This window comes from Opisthocomus hoazin, chromosome 5, assembly GCF_030867145.1.
Source record: "Opisthocomus hoazin isolate bOpiHoa1 chromosome 5, bOpiHoa1.hap1, whole genome shotgun sequence".
Lineage (NCBI taxonomy): Eukaryota > Metazoa > Chordata > Aves > Opisthocomiformes > Opisthocomidae > Opisthocomus > Opisthocomus hoazin.
This window is the reverse complement of record NC_134418.1, coordinates 49,446,555-49,463,644: the sequence shown is the minus strand read 5'-3', so window position 1 is coordinate 49,463,644 and position 17,090 is coordinate 49,446,555. Positions and strand designations below refer to the sequence as shown.

At 48.6% G+C, this 17,090-nt stretch overlaps 1 protein-coding gene across 3 annotated transcripts in view; it reads left to right on the top strand.

Annotated features, from left to right (window-relative positions):
- Positions 1 to 209: 209 nt before the first annotated feature.
- Positions 210 to 17,090, top strand: part of TMEM150C (transmembrane protein 150C) — a 23,413-nt gene continuing 6,532 nt past the window's right edge. The window contains exons 1-6 of one of the 3 annotated variants that reach the window (XM_075421167.1): positions 210 to 309; positions 4,317 to 4,451; positions 9,815 to 9,896; positions 10,968 to 11,021; positions 11,135 to 11,167; positions 11,270 to 11,337. In XM_075421167.1, the coding sequence (XP_075277282.1) occupies positions 4,445 to 4,451; positions 9,815 to 9,896; positions 10,968 to 11,021; positions 11,135 to 11,167; positions 11,270 to 11,337 (244 nt within the window). In that variant the 5' untranslated portion in view covers positions 210 to 309; positions 4,317 to 4,444. Of the gene's footprint in view, positions 310 to 4,166; positions 4,230 to 4,316; positions 4,452 to 9,811; positions 9,897 to 10,967; positions 11,022 to 11,134; positions 11,168 to 11,269; positions 11,338 to 17,090 lie in introns of those variants that run through there. The other 2 variants (XM_075421164.1, XM_075421165.1) reach the window with 2 other exon arrangements.

The following is a 17,090-nucleotide window of genomic DNA, read 5'->3' as shown; positions in this document are numbered from 1 at the left end:
CTGAGCACGGGACTTGTTTTCGGCGGAGACCGGGTCGCCACGGACCTGCCGTGCCCAGGGCGTCCTCTGCGGCTCCAGGCGCGCCTCACCGCCCCAAAACCGGCGGCCGGGCCGCAAAGCGCTCCACCCCCCACAGGCGGCGCGGAGCCCCGGCGGCGGTGTCTGCAGACCCCGCCCCTCCGCGGCCGGGCGGGGAGGGGTGAGGCGGGGGCCGTGCCGGGCCTCCTCCCGGCCCCAGCCCGGCCCCCTCGCCTCAGCCCCCTCCCCCCCCCCCTCGCTCGCCGTCGTTGGGCCTGGAGCCGCCCGCAGGTAGGATCTGCTCCCGTGGCGGCTGGGAACGGCCGCTGGGAGCGCGAGACCCCCCCCCCCGCCCTCTCCTGTCGCGCTCTCGCCGCTCTGTCGCAGCGCCCCGCCCCGCGAATGGTCGCGGGGCCCGCCCGGTCGTCCCCCTCCCCGGTCGTGGTCTGGGTGCCCCCGGCGGGAGGGCGGCCCCCGCCGTGGGGAAGCCGGCGAGCTGCCTGCCGCGGCCTGCCGAGGGGCTGCGGGTGGCGAGCACTCCCCTCCCCGTGGGGCTGGCGACAGGGGCTGGCCCGGTGTGGGGCACCGCAGGTGCTGCCGCGCTCGGGAGGAGCTGAAATCCCGGTGCTGTCTGCCTGGGAGTCTGCTGACTTGCGGCAGGTGGGCACAGGGTAGGTAAGGCGACTGGAGCCGCTTGAGCCAGAGCCTGAGGGACCCAGCTGTGGAGGAGATGTCCTGGGTCACGATTTCGGCATCCCTCTTGCACACGAGCCCCTCTGTGGCATCGTTTCTGGATTCAGGGACATGGTGATGATAGAGCGCGGAGCACCTCTTCGCACAGGGGTCTGTGGAGAAACTCACCTGGGTTGAGGCTGTGGGGTGGGACAGGTCCTGCCTTCCCTAGATCCCATAGGGATGCCTGACACGCGGGCTGTGTCCCATTAAATTCCCGGGAGGGGAAGAGGTTTGGAGAAAGGCCGTTTGGTTCTGCTGTGGTCCCTCAGGGAAGGAAGGATAAGATCCTGCCTTTGAGTGATTTAGAAAGAGACAAGCCGATGCGGGGTGCTAATGTCCCAGGGTGACGATGGGGTCACTTGGGACCTCAGCTTTAACTTTTTCCTACAGCAGCATGCTTGTGCCAGACCTTTGATTCAGAGTCCTCAGGCTATAAAGGTTGGAGAAATTCTGAGCTAATCTTCTGTTGTGCCTTTTTTTTTTTTTCCTGTTTTAAACAAAGCTTCTTGGGAAAGTGACCTTAAGGACTGTCTGATCAACATTCGCGCAGTCCTTACATCATAGCAACGTACACATGTGTGGTTAATTATGAATAGCAGCTCAGTATGGAGGAGGGAAGTGTGTGAAAGGTATATCCCAACACACTGACTGCCTCTTGTGTCTTGCTCAAATGGATAAAACTGCCTGAGAGAAGGGGACTTGATACTTGCTGATTTTCTGCCTTTGGGTAACAGGGTAAAGAACGGGGACTTGTATTTTCTAGACAAACATCTGGCTCCTGTTTTCACTGTTGTACTGTTAAAAGTCAAATTATTTTCTTGAGCTTGTTCTTTGTGCCCAGCTGTCAGCATTTTCTGAGTGTTGGAAGTCAGTGCAGTTGTTTCATTTCCCCTTTTAAGATTCTTTGTGCTGCAGTGTTTGCTTTTCTGCAGAGCAGGTATCTAGGCTTGTATGAAAACCAACATTTCAATTGTTTTTTCTTGGAAGAAAGGTCATATCCACGGTGTTCTCTCCTCCCTCAGCCATTTCTGGGGAGCCTGAGATTGCAAGGTTGTGGTTTGGCCCGACAGAGACACTGTAAGGTCCCTATCCTGTGGTGAAAACTGAAACAATGAGCTCTGATTGCAGGGTAGGTGGGAGTGAAGAAGCATAGAAAGGTCTGTGGGAAACGACAGAGATGATCTTCAGCAGTATATTGGGAGAAATAAACCATGACGGGGGATGGCTGGCAGGTGAGGAGGCTGCTGCTGCAGCAGAGGGTTTGGACTGGGACTGTGTATGCACGCTCCTCTGTGCTACCGATTTCCCATGTGACCTCTGGGCAAGCAACTCACTGGCCCCATTGTCTACAATGGGTATAATGATACTTTTTGCTGTCTCAAGAAGACTTGCAAAGGTGTCTAGGTGCCTGGCTCCCCTCACTTGGGTCCTCGCAGGTTGCAGAAGCGGTCACCTGAGGTGTAGGGATGAGAGGGGTGAAAGGGAAGCAAAGCACATTGGGAACAGATGGAAAGAGAAGGGTAGAGTGAATGGGAGGAGGGAGAAGAGGAAAAGATGACTGGTGAAGCTTCAAAAGCCATGAAAGGAACTGTTAAAACAGCTATAGATTACCTTGCATGGGGTTTAATGCAAGTTTTTAGTGCTGAGGTTGCCTCTTGATGGTTGTGCCCGCAAGGGAGAGGTGCCTACTAGAGCAGCAGTCTCTCTAAGAGAGCTGTTTGCTCATTCAAGAAGTGTTTGCCTTTGGCAGGCAGGCAGACCTGGCTCCCTGGGAGAGGGCTGTTCCCGTGTGCAGAACAGAAGGAAAGCCCGCTCCCCACCCTTCCTGCCACCCAGGAATGCAGAGGCCTCCTCCCCAGCACCCAGGAGCTGCTGAGTTTAGGAGAGGTCTGGGCTGCCTCTCCCGTGGGGAGCAGCGGGGAGGGAGGAAAATCCTGGGGAACATGGACCGGTCTGCTGCAGTGGTGGGGAGGAGTGCTTGGCGTCCACCTCTCAATTTCCTGAGCTGGGGCAGATCCGGGTAGTTGGGGACAGAACTTCTGCCCTCCCTGTCTTATTTCCTGCTCCCCATGAGGAACCACTGGGATTAGTAGTGGTGGCTGCCTGAGCCAGAAGAGCCAATGGCCTGTCAGTTTTGGCACCATGGGACTGCAGGAGTGGACTTTGCCTGGCCAAGCCACCGGAGATGGCCACAGTTTTGTCAGGGAGAGCCTCCCCAGTGTGGTTTTGGCCCAGCTGAATGCTCTTAGAGGTGGTTTAACGTGATCTCTTGTGCTACAGGAAAGTCTGTCTCTGAAAACATTTCAAAAGACAGCAGAGTTTTTAAGCCCTCATGTGATGGAGAGGCTGGTCACAGCAGGCTTGTAGGCTTGGCCTCTGTTCAATGACTGGAGGCTATTCCCTGGTCCCCTCTGTCTGTTGTGTTTGCATCAGATTTGCTTGAAGTGAAACGCTGTGTGGCACCTTCCTTCTGTAGCTCACCTGAGCACGCTGCAAACAGCAGTTTATGGTTGCAGCAGCCTGAGAGACTGGTAAAAAACGTAACTAATTCCTACAAATAAGGAATGCTGGCGAGGCAGTGATGAACACCACAGAAATGTCTGTATGTAATTGCTTACCTTGTACTTTTCTAAGGACAAATGATTTCCACAGATCTAAACGGAGACAAAAGACTGATGTGGTAGTTTGTACCCTTGACAATCTCTGTCCCAGAGAGGTCTACCTTAGAGTAATGACAAAAATCAAGTCATGGGTACTGCACGTCCATTCCTTGTAGCTCATCCTCTGGCCCCTCATGTCGTTTGTTGCTCCTCTGGGGCTTTGGTGGTTGATACAAGGGGAAGAGGACCTCAGTTTGCCATGTGGGCAGTGGAGGAGGCACCAGTCCTCAGGCTGAAAAGTTAGTGAGGGAAAACTGTCCTGAGAAAGCTCAGTGTGCTATGTCACACTCCATAAAAGCTGGGTCTGTGTTGAGACTCTCTGCTAGAGACTTCCCTTGCATGTCAGGAGACGTCTGGCTAAAGTGGCCCATCGTGAGCATTTCTGCTCTTGGAGAGGCGGCAAGGCGCCTGTCCTGGGACATGGGCAGCCCAATACACTTACACTGAGAGGACTTGCTGGGGGCTGGTTGCTGCCTGGCTCGTGCAGCCTCTGAGGTCACAAGGAGCCGGAACAGCTGAATCTTGCAGCGGGTGCTGCCAAGCAGAATGGGGTCCCTGGGGCAAACAGACACACGGCACCTGCAAAATGCAGTGCTCCTCAGCTCGCTGTGAGTCTCACTCTAAGCCCTGGTGGCTCCAGGCTGGTTTCATCGCCTGCTGACCCAGCTCTTTCTGTCTGAACTGGATGCGTACCTTCTGCCTTACCCAGCTCCTGCCTCTGCCTCCTTTTCCTGTTGCAGGCTGAGGGCCACAACTGCCCAAGCCCTGCTCATGGTACAAATGGGACCTCATGGAAGTCTGTGTGGGCCAGTGTAGGTGCGTGGGTCAGAGCACAAAGTCTGCAAAACAGCTCTCTGGTCTTATGGTGGCAAGTTATATGAATTTTTCTTTTATGACATTCAGGAGCCTGGTCTTGAAGCAGGACGTGCCTGGTTTATACAGCGCCAAACGTGAGAAAGGCAGACTCAGCCCAGAAGAGTTTACAGTCGACGTCTCTGGCTGTAACACAGCAGCTTGGCACGGGTTCCTAAATGGCCTGTAAGTACTCATGTGTGATTGAAGGTGAAGGTTGTGTGGCAGTAGGAAGCAGCATACCAGGGGCACTCTTTGAAGGACAGTAAGGTGCAGAGATGGTGATGCTGGCCTCGGGATCCAGTGATGCTGCAGGAGTATCTCTGGGTGGGACATGCTGTCAGTCACATGGTCTTCTTACAAAGGCACTCAGGAAAGGCTGAATATGTATGTATTTACAGAATTGGTAACGAATTAATTTTACACAACCCAAAGAGACACCTACCTGGGGAAACTTGGAGGGATGGTGTGGGCAAGTGGATGCTAATACAGTCTTTTCTGCCTCTGTTTTTTCGTGACTAGAAGGTTTCATTTCTTTGGTGTGCTTTGGCCATCTCTGTTAGGTTTGTGTTGGCCAGAGCATTGCATTAGCACACTGAATCCATTTACAGTGTGTGAAATGAGACAAAAAATATGTATGGATGTTTCTGTACGTGAAAGCATTGCCTCTCAAAATCGTTGCAGGATTACTGAAGTATCTCCTGCTTCCCTCATGTGCAACTTGGATATGTCTTTACCTTTTTTCATTCCTCTCTTATATAGATAAATGAAATTGCCATTTCTGTACACCCTTGAGGCGGTAGCTGGGTACTGGGCGCAAGCAGAGCATCATACCCTGCTGATGGAGGGGATCACTTCTTTTGTTGTTACCCCACTGTCACTATGTGTTTACAAGTCTGTGGCATTCCTTATCTCTCTCATTGTGTGCTTAGGCTGGGAACCTGGAGATAAACCTGAAAACGCTCTGCTTTGTTATGTTGGCATTTGTGGTTTGTGGGTGGCAGGTTATGTAATATGCTGATTTGTGTCCGCTCAGTTACAGTGATTAGGTATCAAGTGACTGTGATTATTTTTGCTTTTAAAAGAAACAGAGAACTATAGTGTGCCACCCCAAAAAACAAATTGGGTTTGTTCCCCTTTGATTGTTGCTGACTGGCAGCAATTCTTTATGACTTGCCGTATGTTTTGAACAGCATCCTCCTTCTCCCAGTGCTTCTAGCTCTGTACCTATTCTCATGACTCAGCCTAGCGCTGTGAAATGCAGGAGCATTGCTCTGGCACCTTGTGCATGGGCCCTTGACATGCATCTGCATGCTATAGCTTTAAAAAAGACGTATGACTCTCTTAACATGGTAGTTTCGTCCTTCCGTACATTCATGTTCTCTGGCGAAAGCAGCTTTGGGAAGAGCCTGTAACTTTTCTTGGCAGCAAGCAGCAGTATATGTTTGGTGAGCTGCCTGCTGTAATTGAAATGTATACTTTAGAGAAATGGGAGATTAATTTGTTGAGGAGGTGTAGTGGGGCAATGGTAATAAAAGCAGAGCAAACAGCTGACAGTCTGAGCGGATTTGGATATAAAAATGGGAATGGAGTAAGCCTACATTGAGAGAAATTCTGAAGACGCCCTGTGGCAGTGCTCATGTGAAACCTTTGCAGTTCTGCACCCTGACCAATGATAGCTGGCAGCAGGAGTGCACCTCAGTGAGGTTTTTGCAATGCTGGTGTGAGACCATGAGTCAAGAGGGACTGGAAAACCACAGTGTGTGCTTTTGGGAAGGTGGACTGACTCTGGCTGGGGTTAGCTGCGAAGCTGAAAACACGTTTTTGTTAGCCTTGTGAATCTGTTGCACCACGAGAGCTTTCTGTCATTGAAGGCCTTCCTGTGCAAGCCTTAAAAATGGAAGACAAACGGGACATGCTTGAGGTGGCTAGTTTGGAAGGAAGTGAGGTTACACATAATTTTATTCCTGGTACCCGAATAACACAGCAGGGAGTAAATGAAAAATGTACGAGAGCTGAGTCCTGGTTTTAAACCATCCTCTGCCTACATGAGGATGTTGAAACATCTTCAAGCATATGTGGGATGTGCCAATGGACAACATTAAAAAGTGTTGCCATTTGGGGACATGGGGCAAAGGGATGTTTATTTCCTGCTTTTAGTATTTCATCCATCAGATGCAGGTAGCTAACTCCTCCTGTGTGGGCTGGCAGGGGCCAGCAATGCTGCTAGTCCAGCCATTGCCCTCCTGCTCTTCCTTACAAGGGTGTGCGAGAGAGTACTTGCTCATGCTGTCCTGTACCCGTGCCTCAAGTGTGGAGCCTGTCAGAGGAGGGTGCGTAGCAGCAGCATCCTTTCCCAGTCAATTCCTGCTGCCTACTGTGAGAGGCAAGCTTGCACAGAGCTCAGCACCCTGTGAGGCTGGCCGGCCTGATGTGGGGTGCTTTTTATCCAAAAGGTGCAGTCCTGGCTGCACTGAGCTCTGGTGAAGACCTGGCCCCATGCAGGTCATTGCTGTACTCCCTGGGAGTACTGTCCTTCCTCCTCAGTGTGAACCCAGCCAGCCATTATGAGAGGTGTGGGGGGGATATGTTTTCTAGGTGGTTCTTTTTAACCAGCTGAAGTGAACATGTTCCTCTGGACCTGGCTTCCAGTTGGGACACTGTGCTCTTCACTAGTCATTCATTTAATATGTAATGATTTTGGATGTCATTTTTTGTTAGTGGTCAATAGAAGGGTACTCTGTATGGCACAGTGAATATTAAACACAGGGCTGTTTTCCAGGGGAGTGAATCTGCAGCTGTGTTGCACTGACTTTGATGAGGCTGGGCACCAGTCCTGCCCCTGCTCCTTTGCAGAGCTCAACACAGAGTAGTGGTTGTGTGGACAGAATTTTCGCATTTCTCCACCTCATCCTGGTGTGGAGACCCCTGTGCACTGCCTCAACTGCTGCTCCTGGGGCAAGACCCCTGTGCCCCCTCTCTCTCTGTACAACAGACAGACAATGCTGAAATAGCTTGCAAGGCTGCTGTTTCTTGGCTGGGAGGCATGCTGGAAGGCAGAAGAGCTGTGGCAACCTGTTAATGAAGTGTTACGGCTGGTATTTGCTCTTATTGTGTCAATGAATCTTTGGGGAAGGGTAAATAATAAGATCTGCTGTCCCCTGACCTGAAAGAATTGTGTGTCCAGCCACCACCAGAGAAAAGAGAAGAGTTGAGCACTGCCTTAGCATTAATTACCTTGCAGAGGGAACGTGGGTTGTAACAGGAGGTGGCATTACCTGCCTGCTGCCCTTCAGCCAAGATGGGAGTGGGGAACTTGACTACAGCTATGGCTCCCTCATGCGAGGCACCAGCACTTGGGCTCTGTGCTGCCAGGGTCCAGCAGGGACACGGCCCTGCCACAGGTGAGGCAGCTGCCACCTGAAAGCGGTCCTTGGCATTGCCAGTATGTATGGGTGTCCGGGTACCAGAGCGACAGCCAACACCAGCTGAGGGGTGCTGGCTGCGTGTTGGTGGGCTGTGGGAGGAAAAGGCAAGGGCAGTGCTTCACAGAATAGTTGCAACTGCTACAGCAGTGCCTGTGCGGGGAACAGAGCTGTGAAACGCTTTGTGTCTCCCGTGCAGGAGGAGAGGAACAGAGATGAGATGGGTGGGGAAGTCTAGTCCACCGTTATTGATAACTTCTTCTGATCTGTTACACCATACTGAATATCTGTATATGCTCTGGAGCTGATTGCCTTCTAAACTGACATGCTTATTACTTGCATTATTTCATGCTCCCTGTTTGCAGTTCTGCCTGCTCTCAGATGAGGGAAGGGATCTTTACTGATTGCTTTTCTGTCTTTTAAGGTTTGCAGTTCAGTCTCACTCGAGGCTGTCTGTACAAACAGCACCAAATCATGGCCTCATGGCTTTGTGGAAGTGTGGTGTGGCTCAGGGTACTACGAGGGTGTTGTTTTGTACCCTTTCCAGGCAATGTGCAGGGAAGAGACGGGACGGCTGACCTGTAGGGGCAGGCGTGAGGCTGCCATGCCCTCTGCAGGGTCTGGGAAGACTCACCCCAACTCCTTCAGCCTCTGCCACCTTGGGGCAGGGTGGGTGGGAGTCGGTGGCTGGGACCCTGAGCGGCGTCCAGCCAGCTTGCCTTTGCAGCCCGGGGCTGTCTTATGGGAGTCGTGAGCTGGGGGCTGGCTGTGACACGGTAAGGGTGCTTGCTCTCTTCTGTGGGTCCTCACAGTGGGGAGAGAGCAGGGCAGTAACCCAGAGAGACCATGGCTCCTGTGCTGTGGATGTAGGAAGGCCAGGGGAGCTGATAGGAGGAGGATGATGACAACATGGACACTTTCTTCTCTGGAGCAAAGGGAAGAGTCATTGCTTTAAGGACCTGGATGAGGTAACTGAGCTGCAAATACAAGCAGGGTCTAGTGAAAGGCCATTGTATCCGAGCTGCCCTGGCACCCTAGGGTGCCTTGCTGTCCTGTGGGGACCTCGGTGACCCCAGGAAATGCCTGCCCTGCAGCAGGCTATAGGAGAGAGGAGGAGACAGAGCGCAGGGTTGCAGGTACTGCTGCCCTGGTGAAAGTAAAGCAGGTGCTGGAGCCATGAGCATCACGTTGTTTGCTCTCTGTGTCTCTTGCCTGTGCTTGTGCCTGGAGGAACACTTATGGAGGCGGACAGAGCATGAGGAAATATTTGATCCATTGTCAAAGGACTCACAGGGACACACGGAACTCTGTGTCCACAGCACAGCCATATAGCAGTGTTTCTGAATTGCACATTACAGGAACAGCCATAGTATCTGAGGTGGTCATCCAACATGATGTTGCCTGAAGGACAGATGCTTCCTCGGGAGGTGGTGTGTGCAGCGTTCTTACACGCTGTTTCAGGATTTCACAGTGCCTACATGTCAAGAGCTGATCCTGTTTGTAACACCTTGTCCTGACAGTACTGTGGGTGCTGGTACTCAAGCTTGGCTCCACTCTGTGTGCAGCCAAATGCTATTTTTGGCTGATTGCTGCAGTCATGATGGGAACCGGTTGTGTGCTTTGTGGAGGTGATGAGATGGCACGTGCACCCTTCTCCCTTCATGCTGCAGGCTTTGCTGAGGCACTGTATGTGGAATTGGTAATGATCCTGGGAATGAGGGTGCCTTTGCCTTGTTCCTATGGGAAGTAGCAGGGAATTAGAGCTGCGGGTCTTGCGGTGTCACCTTGTGCAAAATGCTTGAGAAAAATACTTTGAAAACAACTCATATTCTGTGGGTGTGTCTAAAAAGTTTCCCCCTTCACAACTCTAGGCTCTTTGTGCCTTGATTTTCATGCACAGTGTGGATGATGCTGCCTGCGTGCAGCAGCTTAACCCCTTTATGCCAGTAATGACAGTATGAAAGGTTTGCAGCACCTGCTGCCTGGCCATTGGGAGCTTGATCTTGGGATGTTTCAGCACCTGCCATGTGGATGCTCTTCCTGCTTTCAAAAGAGGGGGGCTGAGGAGGGTGGGTACCTCTGCCCACTTACTTTTGTTTTTACTTTGTTCTTTATTTCTAGCAGGTATGGAAGGGAAGAAATGCAGTGTGTGGATGTTTTTACCTCTTGTGTTTACCCTGTTTACATCAGCTGGATTATGGATAGTGTAAGTTATCTCCTGCTGGTTATTTGGGAGAGCAAATTAGGCTGGAGCAGTTGGAAGTACTGCTGTGGTGTGGGCTGCATCTCAGTACAGAGAGTCCTTTGGGGGTGCTCTGTCCTTGAGTTACTGTGGGGCTGGGAAGGCACATGATAAGGGCAGGGACCAGTCGATGCTGATTCATGGCTTGGAGGATCACATTTTTATCCTTGAATTTCTGCGCTCCCCAGGCCAAGTTTCTGACTTTGCCTGCTTTCTGGCACCTGTTACTAGGAGCTGCCTGAAAAGAGACAGACAAAAATGCAAAAATTCTCTTGCATCCTGTTTTCTTTGAATGACTCAGCAGAACTCTTGGAGAAGCACTTAGGCCCTGCTCTAGGGTGCAAACTCAAAATCCGCAGCATGCAGCGCCTCATTGACAACCTGCCAATGGCTTAATGCTGACACCTCACTTTCTCACTAACACTTGTTACCAAAATGCATGAGACATGCATTTCCCTTGAGCTGGGCTCTCTCCAAGCATGCAGGCAGATAACTGCAGCATGAGTCTGGGAGTGATAGAGTTGTGATCAGCAGCTATGCTCAGCCTGAGAAGCAGTTATATTGTAGGGTATGTCTTTGGCCATGGTCTGTGGATGTTGTTTTGCAGCAGCAAGGGCAGCTTAAGCCATTTTCTGACCCCTATTGCTTGTTGTTCTTCTTGTCCAATCCCCTCTGTATTAAAACAGCTTTTGCAGAGGGGGGACCATGGTAAACGCAGATGAATCAAATTATTCAGATTAAGGATGAAAACATTCCCCTGGTTGATTCTTTTTAAGGCAGCTCAGTTCACTTACTCTGTCTGCTTGACTGGGCAAAACAGATGCAACACAAAGGAAGGCATGTAGTTAGGCTGGGAAGTGAGCAAAATTGCCTGCTTGAGCAGAGAGAAACACAGGCTGCCTCCAGCAGATCCTGCCAGGGGGCTTTGAGACACTTAATGTGTTGTTTGCGTGATATTTGGAATTGAAGCCAGGAGGAGGTTTGACACTGTTTTCATCTTTTTTTTTCTTTTTTTTTTTTTTTTTTTTTTGACAGGTACTTTATAGCAGTGGAAGATAACAAAATTCTGCCACTAAATGTGCCAGATAGGTAAGAGCTGGGTTTTATGTTCAATCACTTCTTTCTTTAAAATGATAAAACAAAGAAAGCAAAATGGGAAAGAAAATCTTAAATCTTTGTTCCTATGCATTTCTGTCTCTTAGGAAACCTGGTTCCAAAAGACCGCCTTATATAAGGTAAATGAATGATTTTGTTCCAGTTATTGTTCTGATTAACAGCTGTTATTTACGTGTCTTTTTCATCCTAGAGTTACAATGATAAACTTTATATTTTCCAAGTATTGCAGGTGACGCACCTCCTGCAAGCTGCGTATTTAGCCAAGTCATGAACATGGCGGCATTTCTAGGTAGGAACCACAAGGGGAATGTTTCTTTCTCATAATTTGTTTTAAGAAGTCACTGAAACATAAGTAATATCCCATACATATTGTTCTTGAATCCGCTGATGTGAAATCGTTTAAACTGCGATTACTGCTGATTAAGACAGTATTATTTTGTCTTCATTTATAGAAAGACAGAGTGAAGCTGGATGCATTTGAACTTTACTGGTATCTGATTTATTCTCATGTTTTTAAGTGCCTTATCTTAGCTTTGAATCTGTGTGACTTTTTTTCATTGTATGGTAGGTTTTTGTTATATGCTGTGAATGTGAGATAATTGCATGGGAATATTGGCAAATGCAGCAACTGATTATGGAAAATGCCGTCTGTGCTGAAGTCCCCCCCTACACTACCCCTTCCTAAATTCCATTACTAAATATGTGGAAATTTACTGGCATTTTCCAGCAGTGGAGGTAAGAGGGAAACACCACAAAGAGAAGAAATATCTGAAAAGTACTTGAAAAAAGATGGCTGTTTGGTTCTTAAAACTGTTTGTTACCTTCACCTGTACGTATTTTGAACAAATACCAAACTTAAATGACAAGTAATTAATTATTTTAACCTTGATTTGCTGCTCTTTAGTAGTATTTGCACTTATGTTTTTCTATATGGGGTGATTTATTGTGCTTTCGTTTTTGCTCTGAAGTATTCTCTTGAACTGTGGGTTCTACCCCTGCTGCCTGTGAAAGGCACGATGTTTCTTTTCAGAAACCTCAGAAATTCAGTTGAGTTGAGCTTTGAAATTAATCCAGACAGGTACTTGCATGAGTAAGATACCTTAACAATCCTAATATGAGACAATGAACTACAGTTCTGGTGGCAGGGACTGGCATTTCTGAGGCTGCGCTGAAAAGACTGAGGATCATGGTGGGACCTGAGCAGATCCTGTCCTTGGCCGGACCTCCACTCCTTCCTATTTCCAACCAAGGAAAGCTACACTGTGTTGGTGGAAATGCTGCTGAAGATGGCTCCGATAGCACAATACAGGGACAGACTATGGAAGACAAGGGTGCTGCCCAGTTTTGGGGCACGGCCATTGCAAAGGATGTCCTGGCGGAGCTCCAGGTTTGAAAATCCTGGTTGCCGTAGTGGGTGCTTTTCAGCCGAGCTTTCAGACACATCACGTCAGTTGGGTTTTGTAAATATTTCAACAGCGTTTTGAAGTTCCAGTGAAAACAGAGAAAACCTTTGATGTCTACAGATCCTTTATCCCACCTTACTCTTCACCCCATACTTTTCAGCAACGTTTAGTCAGTGTTCATTGAGGCCTGAGGGACCCAAGGTGCAAAAGCTTGGGCCCACTGAAGTTAAAGCAAACCTTTCCCTGGTCAGAGTGAGGCCAGACTCAATGCTGAAGTAAGTCACATAAAGCAATTTTAGTTTCTCTGTTTCCCTCTCTCTTAAAAAAAAAAAAAAAAATCTGATTAGAAAATCAGAACCTCTTTTGTTTCAGAAAACCCAAAAGTTTTGTAAACATGTAAATCAATCAAAAATCAGGATGAAAAGAGCAATATGTGTAAGAAATTAAGTTTTTTTTATTGTTCATTTATTTTTGCAGGAAGGGTTGCCTTGGGCATTAATCCATGTGAGACAACCAAACTGGTTATTTTTTGACTGCTGGGCTGGAAGTCCCTGTGTCATTGAAGCAGTATTAACAAAAGCCTTCTGGGTGGATAGGCATGGATTTGCCATATTGGTTTTACAAACAGAAAGTTTGATTTTTTTCAACCAAATTATTATTCTTTTGTTGAAAATACCTGTTTTGTAACATCTTTATTTTACAAACATTAATCACTCCAGGGAAAATTCCTGTCCAGCAAGCCTATTCAATGTGCTACTTCATTTTTCTTCTTTGTGTTTTGTTTCCCAAACATAAACACTAATAACAACTTCTGGGGCACCCAGGGAGACTCCTAAGTTTAATAAAGACTATGTTGTGAGTCTTTGTCGTGATACATTTCTGCTTGTTTGGAAATACGGTGGAAAAAAAGTGAGGGCAAAGAATGCGCTGAAACAAATTGGGGATTTCTGCATTACCTCTACAGGTGTTTTATAAATATCTCAAGGGTGGGTGTCAAGAGGATGGGGCCAGTGGTGCCCAGCGACAGGACAAGGGGCAATGGGCACAAACTGAAGCACAGGAAGTTCCGTCTGAACATGAGGAAGAGCTTTTTCACTCTGAGGGTGACGGAGCACTGGAACAGGCTGCCCAGGGAGGTTGTGGAGTCTCCTTCTCTGGAGATATTCAAGACTTGCCTGGACAAGGTCCTGTGCAGCCTGCTGTAGGTGACCCTGCTTCAGCAGGGGGGTTGGACTAGATGACCCACAGAGGTCCCTTCCAACCCTTACCATTCTGTGATTCTGTAACATGAGACTTGGGACGTAAAACCTGGTAAAATATGTTTAATTGTGAACCTTGACATGAGCTTCCTTATTTTCGCTTGTCACTCCAGGTTGGAGTTTACTCATCCTTACACTTTGTTTCCAAGTATTCCTTTGTTTCAGGTTTAGATCTTGATTTATGTATTGAGCCAGGGTCTCAGTTAGTAGAAATAATTCTGATTCCAGTTTGTGCTAAGGCAGGGTCTTGCACGCATTTTGTTTATATGCCTGATATCCAGTACAATGTGATTGTCATGATATGATTTAAACTTGTGACCCCCAAACCACTTAAAACAACATGTGCATAGCATGCTACTTCTTATGCTAACGGGGCCATTTGGCAGTAGTGAATACCCGCCTGCCTTTTCAGCTGCTTCCAGGTAAGGCTCCATTTCTTCAGACCACTCTGTTCAAGCAGCCTCTGTGGACCTGCATGAAGTCCCAGCAAGTCCGATGGCTTTATGAAGGGGCAGGAATTGGCTTGATGCTCACTCACCGTATGATCTAGGTGGACGTGAGGATAGCAGTTGCGTGAGTGTGAGGGGAGTAGCAGGTGTGAAGAGGGGCAGGCAAACAAAAGACATGCAGCTTTTTGAAGCTCAGCTATATTGTACACTTTTGTTGCTGCTTCTTCCCATTGCAAGAAGAAATATAAGCCTGGAACCTCCCAGACTGCAAATATGTCGTGGGAGATGTGATGGTAGGTGGCTGTCTTGGCCATGGTGATTATGGAATGGTTGAGTTTAAAATTTTTGGTGTAATGAGAAAAAAAAGGACAGCAGAGTTGCTATGCTGGATTTCAAGAAAGCAAACCTTAAGCTATTCAGAGAGCTACTTAGCAGAGTACCCTTGGAATCTGCTTTTGAGGGCTTAGGAGTCCATGAGTGCTGGTCAGTTTTTAAGAACCACCTTTTAAAGGCGCAGGAGCAGGCAATCCCACTGTGTCGTAAGCCAAGCAAGCGGAGCAGAAGACCAGCTTGGCTGAGCAGGGACCTCCTCTTGGAGCTGAAGAGGAAAAAGAAATTTTATGATCTCTGGAAGCGAGATCAGGCTTTGCAGGAAGATCACAGAGCTGTGGTTCGTATATTCAGGGAGAAGACACAAAAGGCCAAGGCTCAATTAGAGTTGAAACTGGCCACTGTTGTTTCAGATGACAAGAAGGGGTTCTTCAACTGTGTCAATAGCAGGAGGATGTCTAAAGAAAGCATTGGACTGCTGCTTATAGAAGACTGTCACCTGACTAACAGAGATTAAGATAAAGCGGAGGCATTCAATGCTTTTTTTGCCTCAGTGTTTAATAATACTGATAGACTTTGGGCTGCCCGATCCTCTGAGTCGAAGGACCACGAGTACTGGAAGAGGGACTTTCCATGTGTGAACACTGAAATTGTAAGGGACCAGCTGTATCAGCTGAATGTGCAGAAGACTCTGGGGCCTGATGGGATTTGTCTCAGAGTACTGAAGGAGCTAGCGGATGTTACAGCAGGACCCCTCACGATCATCTACCAAAGGTCTTGGGAGTCTGGGGAGGTCCCTGCTGACTGGAAGCTAGACAGCTAGACAGTGTTACTCCAGTCTACAAAAAGGGTGTGAGGGAAGGCTCAGGGAACTACAGACCTGTTAGTCTAACCTCAGCTCCTGGAAAAATTATGGAGAAGATCATACTGGGTACTGTTGAAAGGCAGGTAAAGAACAATGCAATCACCAGGCAGAGTCAACATGGGTTCACAAAGGGAAAGTCCTGTTTAACTAATTTGATATCCTTCTGCGGTAAGGTCACTTGCCTCGTGGATGAAGGGAAGGCGGTGGATGTAGTTTTTCTGGATTTTAGTAAGGCTTTTGATACCGTCCCTCAGAGCATCCTTCTGGACAAGTTGTCCAGCTGTGGGATGAGCATGTACACAGTGCTCTGAGTGAAGAAGTGGCTGAAGGGCAGAGCTCAAAGGGTTGTAGTGAATGGGGCTACATCGGGCTGGCAACCGGTCACCAGCAGTGTTCCTTGGGTCTCAGTCCTAGGGCCTGTTCTGTTCAATATTTCTGTCAACGATCTGGATGCAGGAGTTGAATGCACCGTTGGCAAGTTTTCTGATGGTACCAAACTGGGAGGTGCTGTTTACCGTCTTGAGGGATGTGAAGCCTTGCAGAGGGATCTAGATTGATTGGAGCATCGGGCAATGAATAGTGGGATGAAATGTAACAAGTTAGAATGCTGGATTCTGCACCTGGGGTAGAGTAACACCGGGCACAAGTATAAACTGGGCGAGGAGTGGCTGGAGAGCAGCCCTGCAGAAAGTGATCTGGGGGTGCTGGTTGACAGCAGGCTCCATACGAGTCAGCAGCATGCCCTGGCAGCCAAGAGGGCAAACCTCATCCTGGGGTGCATCAAACACAGCATAGCTAGTTGGTCAAAAGAGGTGACTATCCCACTGTATTCAGCACTGGTGCGGTGTCACCTTGAATAGTGTGTGCGGTTCTGGGCTCTGCAATTTAAGAAGGATGTGAAAGTCCTTGAACGCATCCAGAGGAGGGCAAGAAAGCTGATGGAAGAGTTTTAAGATATGTCCAGTGAGGAGCAGCTGAGGTCTCTGGGCTTGTCTAGTTTGGAGAAAAGGAGGCTGAGGGGTGACCTCCTTGCTCTCTACAGCTTCCTGAGGAGGGGAAGTGGAGAGAGAGGTGCAGATCTCTTCTCCCAGGTATCCAGTGATGGGACGCGTGGAAGCGGTGCAGAGCTGCACCTGGGGAGGTTTAGACTGGATGTTAGGAAGCATTTCTTTACTAGAGAGGGTGGTCAAACACTGGAACTGGTTTCCTAGCAAGGTGGTCGATGCCCCATCCCTGTCAGTGTTTAAGAGGCATTTGACAATGCCCTAAATAGTATTCTTTAACTTTTGGTCAGCCCTGAATTGGTCAAGCAGTTGGACTAGATGATCGTTGTAGTTCCCTTCCAACTGAAATATTCTATTCTCTCTCTCTTTTGTGGATAAAGCCAAGCTTTCCTCTGCTGTGTTGGATGCTTCTGAGAGCTGCTTTTAACTTGTAGTTCTGGTCACCTTAGTGGTGTCAAATCCCTTGCTATAGGACAGGAAACTACAGAAACCTGCTAGAAACATAGGCATTACTGAATATTGAAAATGCCATTGTTTTGCACATAATGCTGGAAGGTGACATTTTAATTCCCTTTGTCATTCCCATCAATGTTTTAGGAAAAGATCACGTAATTTCAGGATCCTGTCCTGTAGAAATAGAAATGAAAAAGTTCCTGCACGTGAGCTCAAGTAGTCACAGGCTGGCTGTCCCAAACAATTACCTGGAGATGAAAACCAGAAATTCTCTTTTTT